The sequence below is a fragment of the Lynx rufus genome, unplaced genomic scaffold (genome assembly GCF_022079265.1).
Source record: "Lynx rufus isolate CCGP_SWC_20201006 ecotype Redwood Valley unplaced genomic scaffold, mLynRuf1.p SCAF_9, whole genome shotgun sequence".
Taxonomy (NCBI): domain Eukaryota; kingdom Metazoa; phylum Chordata; class Mammalia; order Carnivora; family Felidae; genus Lynx; species Lynx rufus.
In genome coordinates, this window is record NW_025814897.1 from 55,169,400 (window position 1) to 55,184,767 (window position 15,368).

The following is a 15,368-nucleotide window of genomic DNA, read 5'->3' on the forward strand; positions in this document are numbered from 1 at the left end:
CTAGGAACATACCAAACTCTGAGTTATCCCCTTAAATTTCCTCTTACTCAAACGAGAAGTATGAACTGGAAATGTAAATTTAAGAGTTACTAGAAAAGATCGAAATTGAAGTCATAGGATCTTATGGGGAAAGTATGTAGAGTGAGAAGTGAAAAAATAGGCCTTATTGAGATCACCAACGGTTTTGGATTTGGGATGCCATGATCAGTTAGTCACTACGAAGAATCATGTGAAATCTAAAAAAGAAAACTAATGAATAGACACTAAGTCAGTCCAATAAATGCAAAGAACAAACTGACGGTTTTAGGGGAGGGGAGTGGGAAGTTTGGCAAAATGGGTGAAGGTGAGCAGGAGACACAGGCTTCCAGTTATGGAATGAATGAGTCATAGGAATAAAAGGTACAGCATGGGGAATATAGTGGTATTCTAATAGTGTTGCATGGTGACAGACGGTAGTTACACTTGTGGTACGCCCAGCATAAAATAGAATTGTTGAATCACTAAGTTGTACACCTGAAACTAATATTGTGTATCAGCTATTCTCAAATTTTTAAAAAAAGAATCCTTGTGAGTGAACCATTCTGATTACCATTCCAGGCTTGTGCCTATTTTAGAAATCAGGCTTACCTTGCTTCTGGCAGTTAGTGCTGCTACTTGACCTCTGTCACAGCAGGATCTCATTATTGCCTTGGAAATCAGGAAGCCAGTTTCAATGGCAGTATCTTTCACCTTTATTCAGGCATAGAGATTTAGCCACTATAGTACTTTTCAAGGATACTGACACTTTCCTCATTAGTGTATTTTTCACTGTCCTCTGAGACCTCCCATAAAATATGGGAAATGGGTTACCTGATCATAGCTGATAGCATTCCAGCAAACTTTTCTCAATAAATCTTTGGATTTTTCTTCCTATATTACAGCAAGAAACTGCTGGCACCCCAATTTCATTAAGCATAGGCCACTAATGAGCCAAGGTTTTAGGTAACCAAACAGTTAGAACCACTTTGAGATGTGTAATACCTGGATTCTAGTGTATTCAATTCAGAATCTCTGGTAAGTGCACTCCTATCAATCAGTTTAGCCTCATCTAAAGTGTCTAGCACCCTTAGGATTCAGTGCCATAAATATTCTATAGGGGTTTTGGTCAATATAAATTAACAGAGCCTTTCTCTGGGAGACTCTGGGATCTAATTCCAGTTATCAGTCTGTAGGAGATGAGAAGTGATGGAAGTGGGGTATGAGAAGAGTTGGCATCCTCTTGGCAGGTAACTACCTTGGTTGTGTCTTCAAACCGGACTTGGGAGGAGAGACTACTTCTATTAGCAAGGGAGATTCTGTAGGGCTTGGAGTTTCAGTTTTAGTATACTCAGAGTAAACCCAGAAGGAAAGGGTTAACATTAAGCCTATAACCTATTCCTCTTCTACCCAGGGATTCTCAGGGAGGAATGAATGACCTCGATCAAAACTTAATAATAACCCAACCTCCTGATAAACACACTAAGGATATTTGTTAGCCAAAAGGCAATACAGAGTCCTTGTCAATGAAAATTTCTGGCGGAATATAACTGCTAGATATAAATCAGGGTTGCTTATTGTAAATAATCCTGGAATTTATAGATATATATACATATCTATGTATGTATCTATGTATAGATATGTATACATGTGGGAGACATGGCTGGCTGGAGTTGTATAATTAGTGGGATATAAGATAAGGATGCCCCATAACCAAAAAGGCTCCTTCTTTGAAGCAATGTGTTCATATAACTTTGCTCAAAACATACCTTACACTCAGAGGAAATGAAAGCACTAATTTCAGAAAATATATGAACCCCTGTGTTTACCGCAGCATTATTTACAGTAGCTAAGATATGGAAGCAGCCTGAGTGTCCATCGATGATAGATGAATGGATAAAGAAGATACAGTATACATACATAATGAAGTATTATGCAGTCATAAAAAATGAGATCTTGCCATTTCAACAACATGGATGGACCCAGAGGGTATTATGCTAAATGAATTAGAGAAGATAAATTCCATACGATTTCACTTGTATGTGGATTCTAAAAAACAAAACAAATGAACAAACAAAAAGCAGAAACAGATCCATAAACACAGAGAACAAACTGGTGGTTGCCAGAGGGGAGGGAGTAGGGGATAAGCAAAAAGGGGGAATGATGGACAGAGTGGGAGGTCTAACTTCCAGTTATGGAATGAATAAGTCAGAGAGATGAAAGGCGGTACAGAATAGGGAATATAATCAGTGGTGCTGTAATAGTGTTGTGTGGTTGGTAGATGGTGGCTCTCCTTGTGGTGATCATAACATAATGTATAGAGAGACTTATTCAGTCATTGTGTTGTACACCCAAAACTAATGCAGGGGCGCCTGGGTGGCGCAGTCGGTTAAGTGTCCGACTTCAGCCAGGTCACGATCTCGCGGTCCGTGAGTTCGAGCCCCGCGTCGGGCTCTGGGCTGATGGCTCAGAGCCTGGAGCCTGTTTCCGATTCTGTGTCTCCCTCTCTCTCTGCCCCTCCCCCGTTCATGCTCTGTCTCTCTCTGTCCCAAAAATAAATAAACGTTGAAAAAAAAATTAAAAAAAAAAAAACTAATGTAACATTGTGTGTCAACTATTTCAATGAAAAAAACACACTCCACATTTTAAGCCACAAAATCAGAATGCATCCTTAGACATTTTTGTGAGTAGCTGCATTTGAAAGGATCACATTTCCTCCAAGGGAATATGTTTTATATGTACCTTATAAGTGCCTGTATCCTTTGAATCATTAGTAAGTTTGCTGTTGAGTAGATCATAGAACCCAAGAGATTTATGTGAGTCTGCCTTGACAAACCTTTGTGTTGGGATGCTTCTGTTTTGTTAATAGGTTATTTAAGACGTTTGCATCTATGTACATAGGAGATTGGCATATGCAGGCATACCTTATTTTACTGTGCTTCACTTTATTGTGGTTTTCAGATCTTGTTTTTTTACAAATTGAAGGTTTGTGGCAACCCTGTGCCCAGCACGTCACTGGCACCATTTTTCCAACAGCATTTACTCACTTTTTGTCCTGTATCACATTTTGGTGATTCTTAAAATATTTCAAACTTTTTATTTGTTATTGTATTTGTTATGATGCTCTATGATCAGTGATCTTTGTGTTACTATTGTAAATGTTTTGGGTCACCATGAACCACACCCTTATATACGATGGTGAACTTAATTGATAAATGTGTGTATTCTGACTGCTCCACCTACTGGCCGTACTCTGGTCTCCCTTTCCTCAAGCTTCCCTATTCCCTGAGACTTAATATTGAAATTAGGCCGATTAATAGCCCTACAATGGCCTCTAAGTGTTCCAGTAAAAGGAAGAGTCCCATCTCTCATGTTAAATCAAAAGCTAGAAGTGATTAAGCTCAGTAAGGAAGGCATGTCAAAAGCCGAGATAAGTCAAAAGCTAGGCCTCTTGCACCAAACAACCATGCTATGAATGCAAAGGTGCTATTTTGATAAACACAAGAATTATAAGAAAGCAAAAGAGTCTTATTGCTGATATGAAGAAAGTTTTAATGGTCTGAGTAGAAAATCAAACCAGCTGTAGCATTTCCTTAAGCCAAAGCCTAATCCAAGAGGAAGACCCTAACTCTCTTCAATTTTGCGAAGGTGAAGAGAGGTGAGGAAGTTGCAGAAGAAAAGTCTGAAGCTGACAGAAGTTGGTTCATGAGGTTTAGGGAAACAAACTGTCTCCATAACATAAAAGTGCAAAGTGATGCAGCAAGTGCTGATGTAGAAGCTGCAGCAAGTTACCCAGAAGACATAGCTAAGATAATTCATGAAGGTTTGTGTTGATTTGCTTCTGTTTTGTTAATAGGTTATTTAACAAGAGATTTTCAATATAGCCAAAACAGCCTTTTATTAGGAGATGCCATGTAGGACTTCCACAGCTGGAGAGAAGTCAGTGCCTGGCTTCAAAACTTGAAAAGACAGGCTGACTCTCTTGGCTGGTGACTTTAAGTTGAAGTCAGTGCTCATTTACCATTCCAGAAATCCTAGGGTACTGGGGAATTATGCTAAATCTCCTCTGCCTTTGCTCTATAAATGGAACAAGAAAGCCTGAATGGTAGCACATCTGTTTACAATGTGGTGTACTGCATATTTTAAGCCCACTGTTGAGACCAACTGCTCAGAAAAATTTTTCCTTCAAAATATTACTGCTCATTGACAACACTTGGTCACCCAAAAGCTCTGATAGAGATGTACAATGAAATGAATGTTGTGTTTGTGCCTGCTAATCCAACATCCATTCTGCAGCCCATGCATCAAGGAATCATTTTGACTATCAAGTCTTATTATTATTTAAGAAATACATTTCATAAGGCTATAGCTGCTGCAGATAGTGATTCCTCTGATGGATCTAGGCAAAGTAAATTGAAAACGTTCTGGAAGGATTCAGTATTCAAGATGTCCTGAAGAACATTTGTGATTCATGGGAAGAGGTCAAAATCTCAACATGAACAGGACTTTGGAAGAAGTGGATTCCAACGCTCATGGATTACTTTGAGGGATTTAAGACTTAAGTGGAGGGAGTAACTGCAGACATGGTAGAAATAGCAAGAGAACCAGAATTAGAAGTGGAGCTTGAGGATGTGACTGAATTGCTGTAATCTCATGATAAAACTTGAATGGATGAGAAATTACTTCTTTTTTTTTTTTTTTTTTTAGAGAGAGTGTGTATGTGAGTGGGGAAGGGGCAGAGGGAGAAAGAATATCCCAAGCAGGCTCCATGCCCAGTGTGGAGCCCAATGTGGGGGTCAGTCTCACAACCCTGGGATCATGACCTGAGCTGAAATCAAGAGTCAGACGCTTAGTTGACTGAGCCACCCAGGAGCCCCAAGGAGTTACTTCTTACGGATGAGCAAAGAATGTGGTTTCTTGAGATGGAATTTACTCCTAGGGAAGATGCTGTGAAGATTGTTGAAATGACGCAAAGGACTTAGAATATTATATAAACTTAGTTGGTAAACCTGTGGCAGGGTTTGAGAGGATGGACTCCAGTTTTGAAAGAAGTTTTACTGTGGGTAAAATGCCATCAAACAGCATCACATGCTACAGATAAATCGTACATGAAAGAAAGAGTCAATGTATGCAGCAAACTTCATTGCAGTCTTATTTTAAGAAATTGCCACGGCTACCCCAGCCTTCAGCAACCACCATCCGGATGAATCAGCAGCCATCAACATTGAGGCAAGACCTTCCATCAGCAAAAACATTATGACTCACTGAAAGCTCAGATGATGGTTAACATTTTTAGCAACGAAGTAATTTTGAATTAAGGTATATACATTGTGTTTTTAGACATAATGCTATTGTACACTTAATAGACTATGGTATAGTGTAAGCATAATTTTTATATGCACTGGGAAAGCAAAAAATTCATCTGACTTGCTTTAGTGTAATACTTGCTTTATTGTGGTGGTCTGGAATATGTCTGAGGTATGCTTGTACTTTTTCTTTTTTGTAATGTCCTTCTTGACTTTGGGTGTGAATGTTTTGTTGGCTATACAACACAAGTTAGAATGTGTTCCCTCTTTTTCTGTTCTCTGGAAGGGTTTGTTAAAGATTGGAAATATTTGTTCAATTAACCATTTAAGCCAGCAAAGCCTGGATATATTTTATGAGAAGGTTTAATTATGGATTCAATTACTTTAATATAGATAGGTAATGGAAAGGAAGTAACTAAACACTCTTTAGAGGGCAACACAGATGTAGAAAAACTACATTTGTTTTTAAAGGGGAAAAACTTAAAGTTATGTATTCTTGGTCTCAATGTTTTCTTTCTCTGTAAAAGTATGTAGTGTTCTTGGAGGAAGATTTTTTTTCCTTTGTTCAACGAATATTTATTGGATGCTTAGTATGTGCCAAACACTCTGCAAGGCAGTGAGGATTTAATCATAAACAAGTATTGTCCTTGATGCTTTGATGTTATAGTCCTTTGGGGGAAACATATATTGTTTACTTGTGATTGTATTGAGTCATATAAAAAAGTAGTGAACATTTGTAATGGCCATTGCTGAAGTTGAGTGAGAGATGCCAAGCAATGTTGAGGGCTCAGCTGAGGCTGGAGATGATAAATTAGTAAAGGTGTCAAACCACATAGCTGAGTAATTCTTTTCCAGCCATGCTGTCCTGCAAAGACTTGCATACAAAGAAGGTAAGTGAGTGGATCCAGTCCATATTGGGGGTTTGCAAGACAGATTAAAAGGATGAAGGAATGAGGTCCCTAACATTTTTGGGACACACATACAATTCCCAAGGAGGGTTCTGATTCAGTCTTAGTGTCTGGAAGTCAGGAGATTCTTTCTGTTTCCCCAGATCCTGATTCTGCTAATGATTCTGCTATGCTCGTTTGTTTTGTGGATTTTATGCCAACTCTGGCAAGAGAGGTGGCTGACAGCTGGGCTGTCACTGCAGGTAAGCATCATCCTATAGGTTTGGCACTGTCTGTCTAGATGTGTTTAGCCTAACTTTTGGCTTTCTCCCAGATCTTTGCTCCCTATATGCACCTGAGTGGCATAACTGTGATGGTTATCCTTTCCTGGCCTGTGGCCTTCTACTTGATCCATTTGGAAGAAGAAGGTATGTCATGTGGACGGAACCCTGCCTGATTATTTCAGCTCAGACGTTAGCTTGTATTCTCCACTTAGCAAAATGCAAGCTTGGTAGATAGCCACCACTACACCTCTTGGAAAATCATTTAGCTTGTTACTTGGACGTGCTCTTTATGGTCGAATTCACAACCATATGTGGCCTGTCAGCATTTCCCTAACCCAAAAGTCTCATAATGAAGAGGGATTCTTCTTCTAGAAAAATAAGAATTTTCTCTATGTTATTACATATTGTCTGATAATGGATTTAGGGTGGGGTGAGAATAGAGGTACATTTTAATTTGACCAGTGATGGTACAAGTCACAGTTCCTTTTGTTTGTATCACATATTACTAGTTTTGGCTAATGAACTTATGATAGGTCCAGATACCCCTGGTTCCATCCTAGTTGTTCAAAGCTGTCTCCTATGAGTCCCTGTCACACCTGGGGACTTACAGCAGAAACAGCAATGTCTGCCTCTGCCACTGATTTCCTCTCCATTCTTTTCTTTGCCCTGATATCATGGAAACAAAAGAGAATCACAGCCTTATACTAAATGGTTTTGAAGTTATCTTTCAGCTGAAGTTATCTTTCAGCACCTTTACTAAAAAAAACTAGGTTCTTTTCTGGACATCTCTCTTTTTACTATTGGTTAAACAAGGAGTGTTTACTTCCTGACTAGTGGAAGGATGCAGGCAAAAGAAAGACTGGCTTGATCCTTTGCCATTGTGTGCTTGTACAAGTGTTTATGAGTAAGTAGTGGATTTTAGGAAATGTGTCTGGGGCAAGATCTTAAAGGGGATAATAATGAACTCTTCTTTTTCATTTCCTAAATTTTAGTTAGAATGAGAAGATACAAGATGATGTATGACAGAGAAACAGCCAAGGGATGTAATATACTCACAAAGTTGAGAGGTTAGAGCTGGAGATCTAGATTTACAAGGACTGGAGCATAAGTGGTAACTTAAAAATGTGCAACTTGGTAAAATTTTCAGAAGTCTAAAATAGTAAGTGTTGGGGGAATGGCCAGCGGTAACAGGTATTGTGGACAGGCTTGGTGGGGGCTGAGGGAGAGAAACAGAAGAGCAAATGCCTAATACTTACTGATTACCTGTTATGACTCATCATTGTACTATCAGTTCTGTGAGGTATGTTTTAGCAAGATAGCCCCATTTTTCAGGATGAAGAAAATGATGACCCAGAGAGGTTAAGCAACATGTCCTTAGTGACGCAATTACAAAGTGGTGGAGTCTGGCTTTGAATTCAGATTCAGCTAGTGTCCCTTCCACTAATATTGCACAGGCTTAAATATGGGCACTTTAGGCCCATCTTTACAAGCTTCAGGGCTTTCTCAGAACCAGCCAAACTGCTCTTCCTCCTGAGAAGGTATCCTTTAACATTCTCTCTTCATCCTACCTCCTGCACAGTTCATTCCCTTGTAAATGTACAGTTCTAGGATTTCTTTTCTTAATAACAATGCTTGTATTTGGATATCTCTGTACCTTCAAATCACTGAAAATTAATAAGGATGTGACAGAAATGGAGAGTCAATCAGCCAGTCCACAGAGTCTATGAAACCAATAGACTGGCTGTTTACTGACTGCTCCTGTGATAGTTAGTTGCTTGGAGATAGTTCTCTATTCCTCTTCTGCTTTCTTCTCACTTCTTCTCTCCTAATTTTTCAGCTCTACAGGTGGCTATTGGATTGCCTTTTTTCCTTATCCTTTTATGTCTGTATATTGTGCCATTGGGGATTCATTCTCCCTGCATTCAGGAGGAGGATAAATTGGGACCGAAACCAGACTTCTTTGGACATAGAGGTGCGCCCATGGTAAGTCTGAGAATAGTGAGTAGAGGTATGCATGGGGTGTGTGGATGAGAGAATGGGACCTCAGAACCATAGGAATCCCTGCAGAGGTAAAGGGGTTGGCTTGAAATGACAAGAAAAGGAGTTAATTATAGAGGTTGGACTTGAACCCAGGCCAGCTAACTTTTGGGTTTTCTCTGCTGTGCCCAGTGACATTGCCTCACATGAGCAGATTGAGTAGAGGAGAATATAAGGCAGGCTCTTTGAAAAAATTGCCAAGGGATCCAGACTCAGCTTCCTAAAGCACTTTCATTACTGCACTTTCATTACAGCCATAAAGGAATGTTGGGAAGAGAGACTCTGAGGTATAGGGGCTGATGTTCTTTTCTTCCACAGTTGGGGCCTGAGAATACCATGATGTCCTTTGAGAAGGCTGTTGAACAAGGGGCCTATGGGCTGGAGAGTGATGTACAATTAAGGTAGGAAATCAGGGGCTGGGGTGGGGAGGAGATAAGGCCAGTGCCATAGAAGACAAACAGTATGGCCCAAGATGTAGAGAAAGTTTCTGGGAAGTTTCTGGAAGCTTTCTGGGAAGTTTCTCCTGGTGTTCATTTGGCACATATGCACATAGCACACATGCGAACCACTTCTTCCTTATGAACCATACATCTGTACCCCTGCATTCTCAACATAGTCTCATAAATCATATACATGCTATATAGCCTCTGTACATAATTCAAACCGTCCTCATTGCAAAGCATTCTAACAGTTTAACCCTATGCATTCTCTTAGCAACCTTCTTAACATTCCCTGGGCACCTACTATATTCTAGGCTTTCTTCTGAGTGCTAGAAAGAGGCAAATAAGAGGTAGCCATGCCTGAGAGATGTTGCCATCCAGTGAAGGAGACATGGCATATTTACAATAGCCAGAGTATAAAACCATTTGTGGTAAGTTCCTTCCAGAGATGAATAAGTCAAATGCAGTGGAACCTCAGTGGAGGAAAAGGCCACCCACCACCTATGGTGTCAAAAAGATCTGTGTCCTCAGAATTGTGTTTGTGTTGTCTTGAGGGAAAAATATCATTTTACCAATCAGATACGGGGAAAGAAGGTATTCCAGGTAGAGGAAACAGTTTATTCAGAGGCATCTGAATGAGAAATACAAGTTTGCAGATTAGCAAGCTAACCTGTATGGATTCTAAAAGTGATGTGTTCTGGGGACAAGAGAGGCTATATGAGGAAGAGGTATGGCTGTAAGGCTCACTAAGGCTGGATCATGGAGATCCCTAAATGTGTAATAGGTAGCTATGGTAGATTTTAGAGGACAGATTACTTTATTGTTTTAGAAACACTCATCTGGCAGCATATGAGGGAGAGTTGTCAGGGAAAGGGGTAGTAGACTATACCAGTGTCCAAGAGAAAGCAAAAGAAGATGGATCAGAGTAGGGGTGAGGACAAAAAGACATGCTTTGCTGTAGAACCTATGTACCTGGGCAACTGGAAATAGAAAGGCTTCATCTGTACCATGGGTATATTAGATAATGTGTATACAAATTCCCTTTACAGCCTTTCTGTGGAGCAAACAGAAGAGAAATTAACATTCTGTTTCACAGATGAGGAAATGTGGTTTGAACCTAGATTCAAATAAGGGAAGTGTGTTATTAAGGTTGTAAGGCTAGAATGTAAATGATAAAGCCAGAATTAAAACTAGATTTCCTGACCTCTGACTGGCATTCTTGATGTTACCTAACAATGACAGCTGTTTCATGCAGAATGTTTGACTCGGGGTTAAAAATAGATATTCTACCAGAGCCCCTGGGTTCATTTGTTGAAGTGCCTGGTGGCCCTGGCATAATGTGGTAAAGGTGCTGAGCCAGTGAGCTCCTGGCATACTGTCTTTCTCTCTTCTATTATTGCTGTGACTTCAACTTTGATGCAGATGATCCTTACAACCCCTCAGTTTCTTTGCTTGTTGTCTCTGCACCATCCATATTTATGGTCATACCCTAAAATTTATCATTACCAAAAATTGCATATCAGAGTCCAGTCAGGACACAAATACCACACCAGTAACTTGAACAGTAAAAATGTAATATCAAGAATTACTAGGAAGTAAAATGTGGCTAACTACCAAAAGAGGTGAAAGGGAACCTGAGGGAGTATAGCTACTGGAACTTCTGTTCCAGATAAAATGGAGTAAGCAGAGTCTCTATAGTTAAGATTAATTTTTCCAAGAATTACAAAAAAACAAAAAAAAAACTGGGCAAAATTCACCTACTTAAAAGTGCACATCCTGCCCACTACTTTCAAGAGCAAGAGACATAACTGACTTTCCTAACACACAGAAACAGACACAGAGAGCTAGGCAAAATGAGGAGACAGAGGAATATGTCACAAATGAACAGGATAAAACCACAGGAAGAGACCTAAGTGAAACAGATATAAGTAACATGCCTAATAGAGAATTTGAAATAATGATCGTAAAGATACTCACTGGACTTCAGAAGAGAGTGGAGGTCATCAGTGAGACCCTTAAAACAGAGATAGAAAACATAAAGAACCATTCAGAGGTGAAGAACACAATAAATAAAAATACACTTGATGGAATAAATAACAGGTTGAAAGAAGCGGAGGAATGGCTTGATGACCTAGAAGACAAAGACAGAGTAATGGAAGGTAATCAAGCTGAATGAATGAGAAACAAGAATCATGAAAAGGAGAATAAATTTAGGGAACTCAGTGACTCCATCAAGCATAATAACATTCACATTATAGTTTTCCCAGAAGGAGAAGAAAGAGAAGTGGAGAGATAGAAAGTTTATTTGAAGAAATAAGAGCTGAAAACTTCCCCAATCTGGGGAAGGAAACAGCTGTCCAGATCCAGGAGGCACAGAGATACCCCAACAAAATCAACCAAAGTAAGCCCACACCAAGACACATAGTAATCAAAGTGGTAAAAAGTAGTGATAAAGAAAAAGACTTTAAAAGCAACAAGAGAAAAGACACAAGAGAAACCTTATAAGGCTGTCAGCAGATTTTTCATCAAAAACTTTGCAATCCAGAAGGGAGTGGAATGATATATTCAAAGGGGAATAGTCTACAGCCAAAAGTACTCTATGCAGCAAGGCTATCATCCAGAGTAGAAGGAGAGATAAAGAGTTTCTCAGACAAACAAAAACTAAAGGAGTTCATGATCACTATGCCAGCCCTATAAGAAATGTTAAAGGAGACTCTTTGAATGGAAAGGAAAGACTATTAGAGTTAATAGGAAACACAAAAGCAGTAAAAATAAGTATTCTGTAGAAATCAGTCAAGGGACTCACAGAATAAAAGGATGTGAAATATTATACCATATACCTAAAACATGCTAGCCTTTAATGTTTGAGAAAAGGAGAAAAATGAAGGAGGGTAAAAAGAGTGTTAATCCTTTAAATTTCCTGGCAGTCACTTTAGCTAGAAAGGGAGGACTTTGCAAGAGTGGGAGTAGGTACAACAATGGCTGCTTGACTTTCTGTCTACCCTTCTGTGTCAAAAAGCAACAAACAGTGACCAGAACACAGATCCCCTATATTTGGATTACAGGATTGTTTTTGCCACTCTGGCTCTCACCAGCTGCTGTTAAAGCTGCCTTTAGAACTATCTACAGTTTTTTGCCATGTGGCTGGAGTGGGGGATTGGTTGTTGCTACTGGGCTAAGACCTAAAATTGACCAAAATTAACCCTGATTTATGTGCAAGCCTTCCTATGGAAGTTGTAAGCTTTTAGTCTATTCCAGAGTTCCAAAATAGTTATATTAGATGGAGTCTGCCAGTACAATTGTTGGTAGTTGGTGGAGCTACAGATTCCTGGTGCTTCCTACTCTTCCATTTCCCCAGCAACCTCTTTTCTTTCATTTTTGAAGGATTTTTTTTCAAAGAAATTTTTTGCAGTTTATTTATTTTGAGAGAGAGAAACAGACAGACAGACAGACAGACAGAAAGGTGCAGAGAGAGAGTCCCAAGCAAGCTCTGTGCTGTCAGCACAGAGCTAGATGCGGGTCTTGATTTCATGAACTGTGAGATCATGACCGGAGCCAAGATCAAGAATTGGATGCTTAACCAATTGACGAACCCAGGCACCCTCATTTGGGAGGGAGTAAGGAACCCCAGTAAGACTTGTGACATTGATGGGCTTTCTGAGAACACTGTCTACCAAGGTGGCTGAGTTCAGCCTATCTCCCTCTTCTTTTCCCTTTCTGCCCGCAGTTATGATCAGGTGCCTTTTCTCATGCATGACAATGACCTGAGAAGAACAACCAATATTAGGAACGTCCAGCCAAATGCCTCCATCATACATTCTAGCTTCTTCCTGTGGAGTTTCCTGTCGACTCTGAACGCAGGAAAATGGTTTGTACAGTCACAGGTAAGACACATTCCCCAGCTCAACAAACCTGTACTGAATCCCTCTACTGTACGAAGTCATATGCTTCTCCTAGAAATAAAGACAAGCATACACAAGATTTCATCCCCGTTTGGTAGCAGAACTGTAGCATTGACAGGAGGCTTTTCCAGAAATGCAGTCAGTCTGACTGCTACTTTCTATATTCACTAAAAATTCTGAAGATGAACTTGCCAACTTACTTTTGTCATTTAATTCCTTTTTATCCAAGCATCTCATAAACTTTCAGTGTGTCTACATTGTACATAGCATTTTCCTAGGCATTTTGAGTAGCTCACAATTATAGATGAGGCATACTGGGAAACATATTTGGGCTTGACTCCTTTTTATCATTCAATAAATATTTATTGTGTACCTTTTGGGTACTAGGTATGTGGAATACAATGGCGAATAAACACATACATAGCCCTAATGGAGTTCACAGGCTAGAAGAGACAATTACAGTACACTGTGATAAGTACTAAACTAGAGTCAGATTGCTTAGGAGCACCCAAGAGCAACTTCTAATTCAGTTTGAGGGATGGAGTTAGGGGAATCTTGAAGAAGGAGATAAATAGCCTAGTAAAGGTGTGGTAAAATATAAAGCGTTGCTGCATATAGTGTAGTTTAGAGACAAGAGTGAATGCTTCCACTGGAGAGAGTTAAAGAATACTTCATGCAAAGGTATCATTTGATCAGAGGAAAGATCATTATTAATGGGAACCATGGGCAATGATGATGGTGTGTTTCAGAGATTACAGTATACAGGAACAAGAGTGGAAATGCTGTGCATGTGTGCATGCATGAAAGAGGAAGAGAAAGAGGAAAGGAAAGAGAGAAGGGAGGTAGGGAGGAGATGGGAGATAGATTTGGAGAAGAACCTCAGAAAACATGCTGAGAGGAGATTATAGCAGTGCTTAAATAACTATAGAGTTAGAGAGTTTAGAATTATCCTGAGTATTTTAAAGTAGCTAAAATAAAAGGTCAGATTTGCAAATGGTCAAGATCAAACTGCCTTCTCAAAAATATCAAAGAAAACAAAACAGCTTACAGTTTTCAGCTAATAATATGTCTAGAGGGAATCCATGTAACCTAAGTTATACCAATCAAATATATTCCTTTGAGAATTTGATTTTGAAAATAAACATCTGAGCATGGCAGAGAGCAGGCATTCATATTGCTAGCACCTGTAGCATCAGATATAGTGTGGTATGGAGTCAGCTGTTGTAATAACTCTCTTATCAGGTAATTATAATTAGGAAAATAAGTCTTAAGGTATTTTTAATTGTGTATTGGGGTAGACTGGAATTTTACTTATATTTGATATTAATCTTGACAATTTACTGGATCCTTTTTCATGTAAAAATGGTGTTAAGTAAAGCATTATTTAAAAATAGACTTACCCATTTCAATTTCATTCTATTAACTAGTGTTAATAGAAGAGATAGCTGAAAGTGGATTTGTAATTACTGTATCTTGTCAGAAAACTTGTTCTTATAGGGGTACATAGCCTATAAATACTGTTTCCATCTGTGAAAATAATAAGATTACTCTGATATTCCAGGTTTTTGTGTGTATGTAGGCTCTTTGTGTGTCTCATCATACACGAATAGACACATACAAACTAGAGATGTTCCATTAGAATGTATATATTAGATTAGTTAGCCATAGTTAGTGTTTTGGCAAATGTGTTCCAGATGAAAAGGCTGATACTGTTTCTGATGTATAATGTATGGCTCATAAATTCTTACTTATTTTCAGTGGTAGGGTTGGATATGTTATTGTAATACATTTTTGTGGATTTTTTTTAGGATTGATAGTTTTATTTTAGCATATTTAGGTGGCAGGCTTACACTATTTAGTTATACTATTACTGTGGCTACTGGGGAGTATCCTGAAACCTGGAGTTCAAATATGGTTATCTAGGGGGCTTTATTTTTAGATTTAGTGGTGATGTTTTCTTTGCTTGCATGCTGTGCAGTCAGGGGTGGTTTAAGTGGTATTGGCATGTGATTTAAAAGGTTTGGATATTTGGATACTTTTTCATAGCAAAGAGATTGGTTTTCTTTGTAAAGATTATTCAGGTCACACTTCATTGGATTTGTATAATTGTGGAAAGATGATGGTGGTGAGTTGATCACTATTTGTTAGCATATTTATTATTCTTTAGATTCTTGGTGAAAATTAAATCGTTAATCTGATCGATAATGAAATAAAAATAGAAAAGTGCTGGTAATTATTCCTGAAAGCTCAGCTGAGTTCCTGTTTCTCCAGAAAAACCAACATTTCTGTAGTTTTCTTATACCCTTTTGTGAAAGTATAATTCTCAAAATGATAAAAATATAATTCTCACGCAACTAGATAGTGAGCATAAATTTTATTTAGCACATAAATGAGAGAACAAAGCAGGATGGCAAAACCCACTCAAAAGAGAAGTGACAAACCAACATGCATATAGTCAGCGCAACAAAGAAATGCTGAAATTAGATTGCTAAGTTAG

The 15,368-nt window shown here is 38.9% G+C and overlaps 1 protein-coding gene across 1 annotated transcript in view; it reads left to right on the forward strand.

Annotated features, from left to right (window-relative positions):
- The window catches only part of GDPD4 (glycerophosphodiester phosphodiesterase domain containing 4), a 137,156-nt gene that overhangs the window by 37,219 nt on the left and 84,569 nt on the right, over nt 1–15,368 (forward strand). Inside the window, exons 5-10 of the mRNA XM_047072489.1 lie at nt 6,373–6,471; nt 6,543–6,636; nt 7,485–7,559; nt 8,330–8,475; nt 8,848–8,930; nt 12,697–12,853. Coding sequence (XP_046928445.1) covers nt 6,373–6,471; nt 6,543–6,636; nt 7,485–7,559; nt 8,330–8,475; nt 8,848–8,930; nt 12,697–12,853 — 654 coding nt within the window. The remainder of the gene's footprint in view (nt 1–6,372; nt 6,472–6,542; nt 6,637–7,484; nt 7,560–8,329; nt 8,476–8,847; nt 8,931–12,696; nt 12,854–15,368) is intronic.